The sequence below is a fragment of the Hippocampus guttulatus genome, chromosome 8, assembly GCF_054856545.1.
Source record: "Hippocampus guttulatus isolate MCC_2025c chromosome 8, RoL_Hgut_1.0, whole genome shotgun sequence".
NCBI classification, from domain to species: domain Eukaryota; kingdom Metazoa; phylum Chordata; class Actinopteri; order Syngnathiformes; family Syngnathidae; genus Hippocampus; species Hippocampus guttulatus.
Genome location: NC_141268.1, coordinates 15736948 through 15750489, shown reverse-complemented (window position 1 = coordinate 15750489; position 13542 = coordinate 15736948). Strand labels below are relative to the sequence as shown.

Below are 13542 nucleotides of genomic sequence, written 5' to 3'. Positions count from 1 at the left end.
AAGTATTTACAGGTGCTAAATGAAATGGTGAAAAAAAGAACATAATGAGCCACAAATGGTTCTTATAGATTCTTTTAGTATACTCCTATGTACAAATCAGGCACTCTGAGCTGACAATGCATCATTTTTACACATACAAAATAAAGTATGCCCTGAACGACATCATATCCAAGTTGGTGTATCAAGTCAACAGCACACATTGCCTCAGAGAGGCCGAGCTTTGGTTATTCACTAGCTCGTCCTTTTAACTTAATCTAAAACACAAAACAAAAGCATTCTCAGTTCATTTTCCCCCTCCTGCCTCAATAAAACACATCTCCAGTTCCAAGTGTCAAAATAAAAAGCTGACATGAAATTGAAACAATCACCGAAAAATAGATCACCTGGAGGGGAGAAAGAAAAAAACGGAATCATGTTTAGGAGGCTGCACTGAGCAAAACGTCGGGACTGGGCGTTATGGCACTCCCCGAGGAGGCGTGGCTGACCTTGATCAGGAGGAATAAAAAGGCAAGGTGAGCAGCGGCGAGTCGGCGTAGCCCGCGGAGGGCGACCGCGTGATTGCGAAATTGCTTTCGTTCGGCGCTGCACACGCGCGTTTCTGCCAACACAAAATCCGCCATATCATTGTCACGTTATTTGCTGTTGGTTTGCGGGGGTCCTTCGTGTGCTTATTGCAGCTGTCAATAGAAGCAGACGGTGTGAAGGAAAGCCCTGCTGCTCTTGTCCTCAAACTCTTGCAAGAGTTCGTCAATTTCGTTCTCCATGTCGTCCGTGTGCTGAATCTGCAAGAGAAGAAAAACTTGGCTAAATCATGTGCCAGCAGCGGCGGTGACAAATATGGATCGAAATAGAGGAAGCAGTATAATTGCCTATGTTGGAGGTTGTCCAAATTTTAACACCACGACCACCCTAAAATGACACGCAGCTCTCCAAGTACCATCATAATGATATCGATAGGCATCAAAATACAGTGGCGTACTAACTGCATGTCAATAATGATTCAATTAGAATGTATTAAAAATAAAAATCACATTTGAAAAAAGAATGCTCTTGAAAAATGTGTATTTAAAAAAAAACATGTAACACAACCATGTTGTTGAGGATCACTGATCTGTTCTTTGGGACTCTAAAGTAGATTATTGAGCCCCTCACCCCCCCCCCCCCCTCCTCAAAAAATAGAGAGGGAAGCACAAGCCGATTTACCATTAGATGCTGTGGTGGGACCTTGTTGCTTCGGTGACATCCTACAAGTTTGCTTAAGTTCTACACTGACTTTTAAGGACTCGAGAGTCCTAATAGCCACACTCGCTGGACTCTTCATTGGGTACAATGAGACCCAATACAAGCTGTGCATCAAAAACTCTGCTCAATTGTGCTTGAGATTGACAAAGGGTTTATTACATAAGGTTGTCTAAAAGATCCACAGATTTTAATGCTCATTTTATGTTCGAACCAATGCCAGACGTGAAAAATCTCAACATCAACAGGTTCTAAACAAAACTGAGCATTCATTATCAGCTTTGAAAAGGAGGATGCGAGACACGATAATGGGCTTCTTCAAGTGTATAAAGAGTAGAAAGTGCTCCAGTGCAGAACTGGTCAGGACAAGTCATTCCAAACCAAACTGTTCTTCAGAGTGACGCCTCTGCCTAGCAGACACTCACACATTGACACAGCTCACAGATGAGGAAGGCGCCCAGCGTGGCTTCTTCATGGTTGTCCTGAATGTCAACATTGATGACATGCACGGGCTGCATGGTCTCCTGCTCCCGCGAGTTGAGATCTGGCAAAGGAATGACACAGCCTGAGGCACGAAACAGATGCACAAAAAAAAAAAAAAAAACGTTCGAACAGGAAGTGTCGCTCACCCTCCAGCACTTGGTCATAGACGCGCTCCTCACAGGTGATGACCAGGTCAAAATTGTCCTTGCAGCTCTGGAAGCGCTCTGGCTTGGATTTGATACGCTTATTTCGGTCCAGCATGTGCAGGATTCCGTTCTGTGTGTATCTGAGGCGGGGGGGGGGGGGGGGGTCAAGGAAAATAGCAAGCCTACAATGGACTCTGTGCACAGCATCTGATGCTTGAACCCAGCCCTGACAGCAGGTGAGAACGACACGTTTAGTCCGTTTGAAGTGAGCGGCAGCACCCTCTAGTGGTACACGTGAGCACATGCAGCTAAGAGGAGAACGCAGGCCTCGTGAAGGGACAAACCGCCAACGTGACGTCATCTACTTTGAAGAACGCTTTAAAATTGGCAGAACACTTTGGCTTTACAGTTATTGACTCAACTCTGTGTTTAAGGTGAACCAAGCAATTCAAATATATGTATTTGAATTATAACTAAGCAATTCCATCTATTATATCCAGCCATGGACTTTTCGTACAAGAAGCATCAACAAGCCATCCTGCAGTTAACAATGCAGTAATAAGAAAAAAAAAAAAGGGCCATTTTGTTTTCGGGTGATATTTCAGTATGAGTCCAAAATGCACTCACATTTACATTGACCTGGACATGACCTTGAAATTTTCAAGTATCCAACTCTTTAATATTTTAGTACTTTTTGCACAACTTGTTTCCTAACAGGGTGCTGACGAGCAAAATCCACAAGCGTTTATTCCATGAATGGATCAATACTTTGCGGGTTCAATTAGAATTGGTCCATTTTGTCGTGCGGCTCACATTTTGACATCGCGAGCCCAAGGCAACAGCTACACAATTGATGAACAGTACCTCGCCACTGCGGGGCTTCAAACAGGACGTTCCCGCAAAGTGGCCACTGAGGCAAAATTGTCATCAGCAGGTTCCAGTAGAGACACAGGGAGACTGGAAGAGTCACAGAAAGTCATAAAAGCAGACGTCCTTGAAAAAAGAAAAAAAAAGGGGGGGAATTTTGTCTTGAGCAGCAAGTTAGGCAAAAAAGTATTAAACAGTTGTGGATTCTAAAATTTCAAAAAGGCCCAAAGTCCAGCTGTAAATGTGACTGTGCATTTCCATCTTCATTTTAAAATTTTACCCGAAAGCTTGATAGTTTTGAGTAGTGTACACTTGAATGCGATGTGTTGAACACTATACAGTAACCAGATGCTTCATAAGGTACACAATCTGACATCCACATCCAATGAAGAGTCGAATAGTCTCGTATCTCTTTGTGCAGGTGCCCCTGAAGTTGTGTCCTGTGTGTTTGCATTTGAAGCATGAGAGAGAAATCAACAGATTATACAATTTGTGTGGGCTGGGGTGATCACACCCTCCTTTTATATAGAATCAACTTTTAAAGCTGGAGCAACTACAGGATCTCGTCTCCATATGGGTCCATATTTCCTGTGAAACTAATGTCACACAGTCGCTGCTTTAAGGTTAAGCAAAACTTGCCACTGAAGTTGAATAGGTCCTGCTTTGTCATCAGCGCAGAGGCTGCTTAACACACACACACACACTAAGCGTTTGTTTTCCTAAAAAGGAAATAAGTACCTAAGTGTCCATGTACAATATGCTAATTAAACCAGTGTGGGATCCCTCTTAAGTTTTTGACCTTTGAAAAAGTTGCGCTGTAGCTTCAATTGGAACACACAGGGAAACCCAAAGGCCTGTCGTCTTTGATAGGGTTGCCATTGTTAAACAATATTTTTTTCCTGTCAGTTTAAGTCTACCTTTTTTTGTAATATTGGCGAAGTGAATTTCGCCATATAAATTCAAAACGTGAAACGTTAATTCATGACATTAGGCCAATTCCTACCTAATTTCTATATTTAGATTACAGTCCGTCGAGATGTTTTCATTCTGTAAGTGATAATCATGGAAATTCCATTTTAAATCATATTGTGACATTGTTTTAACACTATAGCGGCAACTTTTGGCTTTCCGAGTCAACATGACTTTACAGTCTTTAATACAACTATCAAAATAAGAACATAGCGTAATTTCTTTGAGATGCACCTGTAGTCTCAACCAACCACCCAAAGATGACGTTTAAAAACAGCAACTGTATCAAGTCGACATAGTACAGGCTCAAGGTTTTTGCACTTGATTTGTAAATTACAACGGAATACATCCACCTCCTTGCTCACTCCCAAAAAAATCTCCATCTATTTTTTTTTTTAAACCAAACTGCCGTTTACTTCAAGACAACTAGCATATTTCAACATGTTTAAATGCATTTTTACAGAGCTAAAAACATGTTTCCTAGCATGCCGTTTACCCATCGATGCAGCTCCGTCCACGTTCCTGATGTCCGTAAAACATAATGGGTTACATGAAATACTTATCCCGTGATTTGTCTGACCGTGTGTGTGTGTGCGTGCGTGTGTGCATGTGTAGAGGTGAGATGGGGATACAGTTCCTTGTCCTTGCGGACCAAGTCGTTGTACATCTGTTCATATGTTGTTTTGAAGTCATACACATTAGGCTTGTCTGGGGCAGGACCGGGCAGCTTCACGTGAGAACCAGTCCCGAATGAGCGCACTTCAAATCCACGTTTACTGCAGAGAACAAAGAGAAGGAGGGAGAAAAAAAAAAAAGGGGGGGGTAAATCAAGTGACACAAATCAAAATCAGTCGACAAGCCAACCAGCGCCAGAGCCCCCCTCCACCCCTTTTTTTAACCAATACGTTACAAATGTACAGTCCCATTATGAAAACAAAACGTTTTGTCTGTAATGCCACAGATACATTTCTCACCGCTAAAAAAATAAGTTTTTTGCAGAATAAAAAACGTTTGGACATTTGATATTCATCTTAAGGTCTATGTACTCGTACACACTTTGTCCTCATCTTTTAGGCAATTCCACACACCAGTTAGTAAGATGGAGGATGTTTTTTTTCCCAAAACATTTTTGGAAAAAAAAGGGTGCCAAAAGTTGGGCAAAGAATGTACATGTGGATGGACCTTAAGATGGATCAAATGGATTTAAATTTGAGATTCTATTTTCTAACACACAGGTATGATAATTCAATATATTAGCAAGCTGGGGCTCAAAATATTCACTCGTCCACTAGTTCACGGAATTTTCTTACAAGTGACGAAAGAGTTTCGTACATGGACATTCAGTCACTGCAAAAAAATAACGCTAGTGACCACAGGGGGCAGCTATGAGCAGTTACGTCATCAGCTGCCGCGCAGCTGCAGTTACTTTCTTCCGGAATTCGTCCACCTAGGGGGCGCTCTGTCAGCGTGAATCGATACAAAAAAAAAAATCCAATGAAGCGTCCGAGGATTTAAAAAATTGACTCAGTTAGGACTTAAGGCTGTGTAAGTATTTAACTAAAGAAAATCTCAAACTCAGCCAGGAAACAATGTTTGAAAAGAGAACTCGAGATCCGGCGTGACTCTGCACTCTGGGTCCATTGTTGGGAATGCGGAGGCCCGGCATATCTGGCGTCGTGTCAGATGATAACCGCCTCAAAAACACACAGCGATAAGGCACATTTCGTTCACGTCGTTGTCGCCTCGTCGTCTTCTTCCCCGGGTGGCCAATGTTTACCTGAGGATATTGTGCGCTTCCATACTGCGGTTCTGGTTGCTCGAGCACACAACCGCTACCCTCAGCGGATGGCTCGGCATTGCGACTCCCGGCTGAAACTAACCTACTAAAACGGTCGGAAACCACTCGATGCGGTTTGTTTGTGCCCCTTTTAGGAAAGAAAAACAAAATAACCCCCTTTTAAAACTTAAGAATATTAACGCGCCGCGAGTACAGTTCGACAGACTTCTCTCCTTTGAATGCAGGAAGTTAAAATGGCGGAAACCCCGTGCTGGGGAAATTATTTGTCTCGGTGACGTCTTTAGTAGGCGGGGCCATTGGGGTGGACGTTTCTGTGACGTCAATGTATGATGGCGCGTGAAGTTCGTTAGTAGTTCGTTCTCATTTTTAACAACTCAACTGAACTCAAATCAACTGTATTCATCAAAACAACCACTGCTTAATACAAAGTGCTGTACATGAATCAAAAATATGGCATACAACAACAAACAACAATAAATTAATAACGACGACAGTATCAATCCATCCATTTTCCGATCTGCTTATCCTCACAACGGGGGGTTGCTGGAGCCTATACCAGCTGTCTTCGGGCAGTAGGCGGGGGACACCCTGAACCTGCTTCCAGCCAATCGCAGGGCACACAGAGAGAACAACCATCCACGCTCACATTCACACCTAGGGACAATTTAGAGTGTTCAATCAGCCTGCCATGCATGTTTTTAGAATGCAGGAGGGAACCGGAGTACCCGGAGAAAACCCACGCAGGCACGGGGAGAAAACTTCACACAGGAAAGCCGGAGCCGGGATCGAACACACGACTTCTGCACTCTCTCATGCAAAGTCAATAGAGAAAAAGCTGGAAAGTAATAAATTATCTAAGATACTTTATTGGCTGACAGCAGGACACCAAGGTATTGTGGATGATGTTGTTTGGTACAGTATTTAGTGATTGTATTGCCCTTTACTAAATGATATACAAATGTATGTATGTCACAAGTGTAACGGACACATGAAATTTACTCCAGTATCTTTTGTGTGCCAACAAAGTCACAAGTTATCGGCACACTTGTGTGTGGCGTACATTGAGTAAACATCAGCTAACGGGTAACACTAAATGCATTTCATGAATGACATTGCTGTATATTGCAGCCGATAAACAGATTCACAATAATCACTGACAAACTCATGAATGCAACACAATTGAGCGGATCACCATGTTCTCATTGTAAAGTGCAGGGAAACCTCCAATGCCCTTAGGTTGTACAATATGGAATTCAAATTAACAAAATGACTCAAAATTCATTCACAAGACTTCAGGTGGAATTCCTCAAGGATACTTTGTGGTTTCTTTGGCTCTTTTTTTTTTTAAATTCATTTTTGTCACAACAAAGGCTATCAGTGATGACAAAGAGGTGAAATATAATGTCGACCATACACAGTAGTACAAGAAATGGATATGAAACACGGGAATATGGTATCATCTGTCTGTTGTGGCTGCTCAGTACAATAATTCTAAAAGACGAATGGGATGTACTTCGGAATTTGTATTATGTAAATGAGCATTTTGTCATTCGTTTCACCCGTCTCTGTCCTGGCTGTTCAGTACAACACAACAAACTCAACAACAAGTCGACAATAATAACAGAAAACTGACAACGTAGCATTAAAAGGGTAAGGTGACTATATACTGTATATTATTGTTTCAAGAGCTTACCATTGCCATTGGTTAACTTACATTTACACTTGCATGACTACTGACAATGCTGAAATGTGACCTAAAGCTGCAATTCCTCAACCCGGGTTCCACGGCACACTCTTGTGAGAGATCATTGGGTCCCGCTGGAAAGGCTTAAAATTCACTTAATTTCTACCAAAATTATTAATTCCAAATATATCTTTGTTCATCAATGTATACCACAGATGTATAGTGACAGACAGAACAATTTAATGCTTTTCTGTTCGATGGCAGAAGAAGGTACAATAAACATTTTGCCATTCTTATAACAGAATCCAGCAAGTCACGGCTTTGTATGGGTATCTCGGCTTTAGACAGGCCCAGATTTTACATGACGTGAATTTGTGGTTAAAGTGAGACAAGATCATCATTTTAGCACATATACTCTTTGTGACATTTTTGGTTTGTATTGTGTCAGGAAATCTTTCTGATGTATGATCAATATAGGTTGGGAAATTGACCGCTTATTTTTTTTTTCCCCAAACGACGACATATTAGAATTAATCCGGTATGTATTTTTTTGACTCAGAGTTTACACTGTGCAATATAGGTAAATTTGCTTTAGCTCTCGTTTGCACAGGTTTATAGGTTTATCTGCTTCAGATACACTATTGTGCTTCAGTTCACAGACACACAGACACACACACACACACACACGCACACACACACACACACACACACACACACACACACACACACACGCACACACACACACACACACACACACACACACACATTGATGTTACTACAAGGACAACAATTAAGTGGAGGTCACATCAGGCGAGGTCATGGTGGACAGTTAGTGTTCAAGGCGAGCCTCAGTGGCGTGAGTGAGTGCGGTAGGAATATGTGTGCTGTGTCGCGGGGCTCATGATGTTTTCTGTGATGTACGCCACCAGTAAGCAGATGATGACCAACATCACGCAAATGGCGCCCCCGACTGTTGTCATGGCGATCACGATATCCTGCATCCCGGACGGCGGCAGGATAAACTCCACACAGTCCTTGTGGTCCGCTCTCTGGGCCAGGGAGCGCAGGCAGATGCGGTAGGGGATGTTCTGGTGCAGTTCGCTCAACAGAAAGTCCCTGCACCCCGAACTGAGATGGACCCCGGTGCACTCAAACTGAGTGTAGCTGCCGTTCCACCAGCAGCTCAATTCGTAACCTCCATGTCTGTGGCGCCGGCCACTAAAAATACTATTTGTTTTTTCAATACTTGATGATTTTGCTCCAGGAGCTCTCGTCTGATCGGGTGACCCCTGGACTCCCGAGACCTCTCTCCCTTGGCTCCACTGTAGTAGCACGCTACCATTGATGAGAATATTTGCAACCAAGCTCCCTGAAGAAACTGCCTGCCTGCAGTCTCCCGCATGGCAAGTGTACCCAGCCAACATGTGTCGAAAGCAGAGCGGTCCCCCGATGCCTCCCTCTGTGACTTGGTAGGCACACAACGGTGATGGCGCCCCGCTCAGTGGGCTCCTCTTGACTGATGTCACAGCGGAAGCATCGAGGCTTGATGCTTTCTGCCACGGCCTGCTTTCCTGACTGCTGTTGCCATGGTGTTTGAGCCACCTGCGCTGCATCTCAGAATCTTCCCTGCCTGTCACCTCTGATGGGGATGCAGATGTAGATGATGATGCTGAGCCGCTGCCATGAGTCCTGTGCTGCGCTGTGCAGAGCAGCAGTGTCGCTAAAGCGAGCACCGACGGCCGCCGCTGGCTGCTCATCTCCTCTAGTCGGATTTGCTGTTGGCGGCCATAAATCAGATCAGACCTGCTTCAGCATCCGCGTGGAGGAGGGAAGCGCGTCCACGGGCGAGGACACTTCGGTTGAAGCATCTGCGACAGAAATCACACAACCAGAGAGAAATGAGTTTCATTCGAGTTTAAAAAAAAATACTTCAAATCAGTTGCGTCATCGATCGACTCGCCATTGATGATCTTCACTTACTTTCTGGGTTACGGCGCCCGTGGGTCTGTCGGCCGTCTTCGCCTTGTCACTCTTGACTTGTGTGTGCAGCTCTGATGTCCGTCCGCTGTGGGCGTGTGATTGCGAGTGGCGCGCGCCGCACAGTGCACGGGTGCGTGTGCAACCATTCTAGTGGCCATCAACAAATCGGCGTGTGAGTCACAAGCCTACGCAGGTGCTGCAATAAAAAAGAAAGAAGGAAAAAAAAAGAAGAAACAACCAGTCCACAGCACACACGGGCGTAGGAAAAGTGTTGGGCAACTCGAGTCCAGATGGCCCCTGACGCACGCACAACGCTCGATAGTGCCGCGTATGCCGCGTTATTTTTGCAACGGCGTCATTTCGCATATAAAGGGAATTCAGCATGATTGTCATCCACACTCACACAATTTGATGCGATCCAATACAAAATTGTAATAAAATAGTGCTCTAATAGTGTACTTGCCACTCCCATGTTTACCTCTTCACCGTTTTAATGCTATTTTGTGGTCAAACTCTTTGTAGAAGTATTGCTTTGTTGGCATCTTGGTGCCAAGGAACTCTGTTGAAGTGAGGTGAATGGTTTCAGGTAGTGCTTTGCCGCCATCTTTGATTTTCTTTGCTCCTTGGCCCTCTCCCCCAACCCTTATAGAGCCCAAGGCACATCCAATATTTTACATTGGAAAAATCTCATGGTTTACTGTTTACATGTTTAGGCAAGTGAGCTCATGTATATTTCATGAGGAACTAAAAGAGGAAATATTGTTTCTAGCTGGATATATTTGAGATGCCTCCTCAAACAGCAGGACAAAATCTCGAGTTGACGAATGAATTAGGTCTAGTCATTCATTCTATTTCTTGTGTTTAGAGAGGGAATAAAGAAATAACATGCTAGTGCGATGGTACACATTTAAAGAAGTAATGCTTATGTGAGTTGACTCTGTCCCCGAAGAGGTGTACCAGCAAAGAAATTAGTCCCAAGGGATCATAATGAACTGCTGACTGATAAAAGGAACATGCTGATCAGCGCCTCTTAACTCCAAGTTGTCACATGGGATTTTAGTTTGAGATAGACTGGTCGATATAAATCATTATAAAATCATTAATGGAGATTATTAGGAGTCACAGAAAGAATCGAAAGGGCTCTGAAGTCAGTCACATGTTGCTACATGATCATTTGTATGATTTACTAGGAAGGGGTTTAATATAAACAACACAAAGCTATATGAGGTGATCAAGATGAAGCTTCTTCAGGCGGCTGCTTGGTGATGCAGAAAAGAAGTGATGGAAAATGTCGGCACATCAAGCTAAACGAACCTTGAGGCTAGTCAGCAAGGTTGAAGCTTTGCGTAGGCGTATAAAAGTTAAAGAGGAGTATCAGCTTCTTTCATGGATGATATGAAGCCTCGATGCTCCGGTGTGCAAACAATGTCGCGGTGCACGTGAGGCCATGTCGGCCGTGCTCACTGTAGATGCTATTCTATTTGGGATGCTGCTCATTTGCGGCATCCTGGGGAACTTCTTGGTCATCTTTGTGGTGAGACAACCAAAATTTGTGCCGCTATGTTGAGCTGTATGGTTGAAGTAATTAAGTAGATTTTTCAGGTATCTGTACTTTACTTGAGTAGGCTACTTATGTTTATGACAACTTTTTACCTTTATACTCCCTGCATTTGGAAACAGAAATTTGTGCTGTCTACTTGTTTGGAAAAACCGGCTTGTTACTTTTTGGTCTTGAGGAATGGGACTGCCGCCACGCCCTGACCCTGGAGAAGTGGAAGAAAATGAATGGATTGGATTTTAGTCTGTTCAAAACATTGCAGAAGCTGTGGGAACTTTGTTTTGATGGTGTGTTCAGTGATTTTTTTTTTCATTGTCACGATGAGCCCTGCAAGTAAATAAGAGAAACTATTTTGCGTGCAGACATTTGGGATTTTTTTTTTGTGTGTCCTTGTGCCAAGTAAATAAATCATGTATTGTACTCTTCTGTATATATAGTAGCTGACGGTAAAAAAAACAAACAAACTTTTTACTATTGTACCTTTTCTATCACAATGCTTTAAATTAGCTAGATTGAATTAAGTTGGCTGTGGACTGTTTTTTTTTTTCTTTGCTTCCACTCTCTAAATTCGTCTTCCCTGGCTGTTACAGTTTACACAAAAGCTCAGTGTGGTTATCTAAATTCCCAAGCGAGGAGGTGACGAAGCGGACTACCACACTGGCTGGCACGAGCCCTGGAAACCTGTTAACTTGCAAGCTAGCTGGTGGCTAACGCCTCCTGTCAAGATGTGGAAAGGCACTCGGTGGGATATATACCAGCCACCAGAGGATTATTTTTTTCAGCAAATACGGATGCACGCGCATAAGAAACTTGCTAGACAAAGTAGCCTCCATTTTTCAACGGGTCGTGCTTTGAGGTATTCAACAACCACGCCTGAAGTGTTTGAGAGCTTGCAGAACACTACTCTCTGTGTTGTGTGAAATTTTAAAGTTCACTCTACAGCAGCTCCTATACTTTTTGTTCTTCTATTTTCTTCCTTTCATAACTTTGCTGCTGTAAATTGGGAATTTCTCCATTATGAGATGAATAAAGGTCTTCTTATTCTTATTTTCACTTCACAATGACTTTAAGTAAAGTTTGCCTTTTTATCTCTATTTCTGCTTGAGCAAAGAGTGTGAGCACTTTTGCCACCTCATTAGTAAAACCGCCTCTTGTCTTCCTCGCAGGTAGTCCAGGCTGCTACTGAGAGTCCATCTCGGAGGCTACCACCCTCGGACACTATATTGGTGCATCTGTCACTGGCTAACCTCCTCACCTCACTTTTTCGCACCGTGCCCATTTTTGTATCAGACTTGGGCTTGGACGTGACTCTTTCTCCAGGTTGGTGTCGGGTCTTCATGCTGCTGTGGGTGTGGTGGCGAGCTGTGGGCTGCTGGGTGACTTTGGCGCTCAGCGTCTTCCACTGCACCACCCTAAGGCGACAGCGCGTGACCTTTGGACCCATGGCCCTGCAACAGGAGAGGCGACGCATCTGGATCGCCCTGGGAGTGGTGTGGGGGGCCAACCTAGCTTTCGCGACCCCGGCGCTGGTCTACAGCACTCACGTCCACGGCAACGCCACCGTGGAGCTGATGGTAATCAGTTGTACCACCAGGCCCCTGCTGGGCTGCATATGGGAGTTCCCTTCCAGCCAACAGGGGGCAGCGTTTGCCTCTGCTTCATTGGCCTTAAATGAAGTGTTGCCACTTGTGCTGATGGTGTGCACCAACTTGGCCTCGCTGCACTCTCTGGCCAAGCACATCAGGACCGTGACTGCGGGGGGAGAACAGGGCGAGCTGGCCAAACATGTGTCAGGCGAACGTAAGGCGGCTCACGTCATCATGCTGATGGTGTCGCTCTTTGTGGTGTGCTGGGTGCTGCAGGTTGCCGCGGTGACCTACTACAACCACGATAGAGGCCACCATGCCGAAGGCCTGCTGACTGTGGCCCATTTCTCGGCCTCACTTTTTGTGGGCTTCTGTCCCATGGTGGTGGCGCTGGGGCATGGCAAGTTGAGGAGAAGAATTGTGGGCATGGTACTGGGCTGGTGGAAAGTTTTTAAACGGCACCGTGTGGACAGCGGAGGTGGGGTTCAACCCCCCCAGGCTAAAGGAAAAAGGGCAAAACAAACCATTTTTGTTGTTCAAAAGGAAAAACAATTGTGTAAGTAAGAGTTAAAGCAATACAATTATCTTTCCCATTTCAATGTTTGAAGTGTTATTTTACACAGATTGATTTTACAAATGGCAGCACAGTTGCGTCGTTGTTGGCATGTCTGCTCATAGTCGAGAGGCTCCGGGCTTGAATCTCGGCTCATACCCTTCTGTGAAAGTTTTCTGTCGGTACTCCAGCTTCTTGCCATATTTGAAAAATGTAGTGCGAAATGAATCCTCCAATTTGTCCATTGTTGTGAATGTGAGTACAAATGCTTAATCCCTCTTGTCTGAGATGTAATACTGTAACGTGTAGAATTGGGCTTATATGATTATTACTGTTATTTGTTAGATTGTGGTGGTTCACAAAAATGGCTGAAAACCCCCATTTTCTCTCATACACATCAATGCACAATTTAGTCTTCAATGCACCCATTTAAAATGTGTGAGGAAACGGCAGTCCTGATAGAAAACACAAGTAAACACAGAGAGAACATACACTTTATACAATAAGGCCTTAGTAAGATGAGGTTCATACTTGAACCTCAGAGCTGTGAGGCAAATGTGCTAACCATTAGATTTCACTGCGGCCACCAGCGACAACAACAATCACAGTAAAGCTCAAAACTGGGTCTGATTTAAAAAAAATAAAATATCTATAACTTGAACTGTATCTCATAAAATGT

The 13542-nt window shown here is 44.0% G+C and overlaps 3 protein-coding genes across 3 annotated transcripts; 1 reads left to right on the top strand and 2 right to left on the bottom strand.

The window, feature by feature from the left end:
• Positions 1-56: 56 nt before the first annotated feature.
• On the bottom strand, positions 57-5744 carry ssu72 (SSU72 homolog, RNA polymerase II CTD phosphatase). Its single transcript, XM_086117724.1, has 5 exons — positions 5482-5744; positions 4337-4480; positions 1869-2008; positions 1665-1783; positions 57-782 (listed from the first exon to the last, which is right to left on the bottom strand). The coding sequence occupies exons 1-5, from the start codon at positions 5559-5561 to the stop codon at positions 681-683; spliced, it is 585 nt and encodes a 194-aa protein (XP_085973850.1). The 5' UTR covers positions 5562-5744; the 3' UTR covers positions 57-680.
• A 604-nt stretch (positions 5745-6348) lies between these two features.
• fndc10 (fibronectin type III domain containing 10) lies at positions 6349-9262 on the bottom strand. Its single transcript, XM_086117968.1, has 2 exons — positions 9167-9262; positions 6349-9054 (listed from the first exon to the last, which is right to left on the bottom strand). Exon 2 carries the CDS (start codon positions 8941-8943, stop codon positions 8035-8037), a length of 909 nt encoding a protein of 302 aa, XP_085974094.1. The 5' UTR covers positions 8944-9054; positions 9167-9262; the 3' UTR covers positions 6349-8034.
• A 1351-nt stretch (positions 9263-10613) lies between these two features.
• On the top strand, positions 10614-13493 carry ora4 (olfactory receptor class A related 4). The gene is made up of 3 exons (XM_086117407.1): positions 10614-10700; positions 11891-12788; positions 13435-13493. The coding sequence occupies exons 1-3, from the start codon at positions 10614-10616 to the stop codon at positions 13491-13493; spliced, it is 1044 nt and encodes a 347-aa protein (XP_085973533.1).
• The last annotated feature ends 49 nt before the right edge of the window (positions 13494-13542 follow it).